Source organism: Lycium ferocissimum, chromosome 4 (assembly GCF_029784015.1).
Source record: "Lycium ferocissimum isolate CSIRO_LF1 chromosome 4, AGI_CSIRO_Lferr_CH_V1, whole genome shotgun sequence".
In the NCBI taxonomy this organism is placed as follows: domain Eukaryota; kingdom Viridiplantae; phylum Streptophyta; class Magnoliopsida; order Solanales; family Solanaceae; genus Lycium; species Lycium ferocissimum.
In genome coordinates, this window is record NC_081345.1 from 69738736 (window position 1) to 69741112 (window position 2377).

Here is a 2377-nt window from a genome sequence, read left to right on the forward strand (position 1 = left end):
CCTCGAAGATCGTGAAATCAAATCGCCAAATCTGGGTTTCAGCGGTAACCCCTTCTCCTAGGACAATAGGGTCATGGACTAGTAGGGTGGGTGGTCCCCACAAGGTTCTGATGGTCCTATCATCGATTAAGTCAAATCTTTTTCCTTAATCCCAAATACTCATTCATAGTGTGGCCCGCCTGATTTCGGTGAAAGGGGTATCTTTTGTATGCGTACACCAAATCGGGCGGTGGCAATGGGGCCCTAGTGGTGCAAGACATTCCTGTGGCGATCATCCTTTTGAATACCTATTTACAAGTGATGGGTCGTGGGGCCACTCCCAAAATTCTCTGACACCATGGAAGAGGCAGCAGGCACTAACACGGGTGAGGGTGCATAGAATTCAGATCCCTCATTGATTGGGGCATAATAGTCAGATTCATCATTCACATCATTCTCTTCTTCTTCAAACTCGGGAAACATCTCAAATGGTTCCTCTTCTTCCTCGACCTCTATGTCGATAGGCTCCAATTCTTCTTCCTTCATATCTTGAGGCTCTTCCTCCTCCTTTTCCTGCTCTTTCTCTTCCGTGGGTTCTTCCTTCTCAGTGGGTTCAAAGGCTTCCTATTGAGGCTCTGACTCTTCTTGTGGGTTTGATTCCATTCCCCACGGGTATAACCTAGCCCCTTGGTCTTTATTCACTCCTTCTGGAGGCTCTTGTCTAGGCGTCACAGGCCTTCTCTCTAAGGGTATATAATTCATCACCAATTCTCTTACTTCTTCCTGGACATTCCCATAGTATTGCTCTTGGGGTATGCCTTTTGGCGGTTTCCCAACCATGTCCAGCAGTTTGTCTACCTCATCGATTTCTTTCCTCTTTCGTGGAGATTATTTTCCATTTGTAGCACCTTATCCTGCAGCATCTCAACTGTCTCTCCTAAAGTCTACGCTTCCTGCTCTCCTTGATTCTCCATTGTAAGTCAACCTTTAGTGGAGATATATTTGTGTAAGTTTTGAGTCTCATGGTTTTTTTATTTTTGGGTATGTAGTTTAGATCACTAGATCAATTGTACTCAAGCTTTAATATATGACAATACACGTAGCAAGTAAGCAGATAAAGCACGTAGCAAACGATTATGCAATTTGCAAATATTTATACTACTCGTGTTCCTAAGGCCTTTTAGAGCTAAGGCTTCCTTAATCATTTGAAACATGCAAGTGTCATTTGTGAAGATAAACCATTGCCCCGAAAATCATCATTAGTTAATAAACAATAAATATATCTTCCCCGAAGGGATTACAAAGATAATGAAGCCGACATGGGGCTTATACTAAAGCACAAAAATCGGCGGTGGGTCCTCCATCCGTCGATGTCGAGGCTTGGTTCGTCTTAGATTTCTTGACCCTTCGAAGTGTGGTCTGAATCCGAAGTCGTGCTTGATACATCTCCATTCTGACTATTATCGGGTCTGTTTCTTCCAAGAAGTTGGCCAAGTGCTCATCTGTGCTTTCCAAACGCTCTTTCAAATGTTCCTCTTCTTAGGCATCGTGATGAAGTGTAGGCCCTGGGACAGATGCAAGGGCCAAGTGTCCCTGAACCACTCATAATGTCCTGGGTCACACCCTGCTTCGAACTTGTCTGGAGCTAAAATATGCGGACCTCATCCTCACCATTCCATTGCACAGGATTGCACCAGCATTCTTAATTTTCTGTTTGGTATGCTCAATGATGAATTGTTCAGGGTTCCCCATTTGGGGTATCACTTGCCTTGGACCAAATTGCCTTGAAACCCTAAATGGATAACAAGGACAGATTCCTCGAACCCGACTAATGGCACAATTGGGTAATTTTTGCCCCAAACCACTATGCTCTTAGAAATGAAATCAGGGAAGATCCACTGGATCCTATCTTCAGTCAACTTTGCGAAGAAGCGGGCCCACACCCCTTTGGACATGTTACCAAGTTTGGACGATGGTATGAGACTGGCATCCCCGTTGTTATTGTTCGAATGTGGACTCCTTCGGCCGCTCGATGTGTCTAATAATCCACTATTAGCAACATGTTACACCCTTGTAAGTACTGGAAATGATTCCGGCATTTGTTTAAAGCTCGGAAAATGTCTGCCATAATAATGGGTGCCAGGTCGAAATACTTGGTTTCATGATCCCTGGTTATGCCGTAGAAGATAGCATGGGCCAAGTAGATCACTCGGGTGTCTATGATCAGTGACTCATCCTTCGGGAATACCATAGTGCCTAGTAGGGCTATGGCAAACTTGTTCCTCCCAAACGCACACGCAAGTATACATGGTCGTACAAGTAATATAGAACTTTTAAGTCCAGATATCGATCCCATAGAAACTTAGATTCTCTTTGTTAAACTAATTCAAAAAAAAAT

At 43.9% G+C, this 2377-nt stretch overlaps 1 protein-coding gene across 1 annotated transcript; it reads right to left on the bottom strand.

Annotated features, from left to right (window-relative positions):
* Positions 1-291: 291 nt before the first annotated feature.
* LOC132054298 (uncharacterized) lies at positions 292-819 on the bottom strand. The gene is made up of 2 exons (XM_059446340.1): positions 682-819; positions 292-579 (listed from the first exon to the last, which is right to left on the bottom strand). Exons 1-2 carry the CDS (start codon positions 817-819, stop codon positions 292-294), a joined length of 426 nt encoding a protein of 141 aa, XP_059302323.1.
* Positions 820-2377: the final 1558 nt, after the last annotated feature.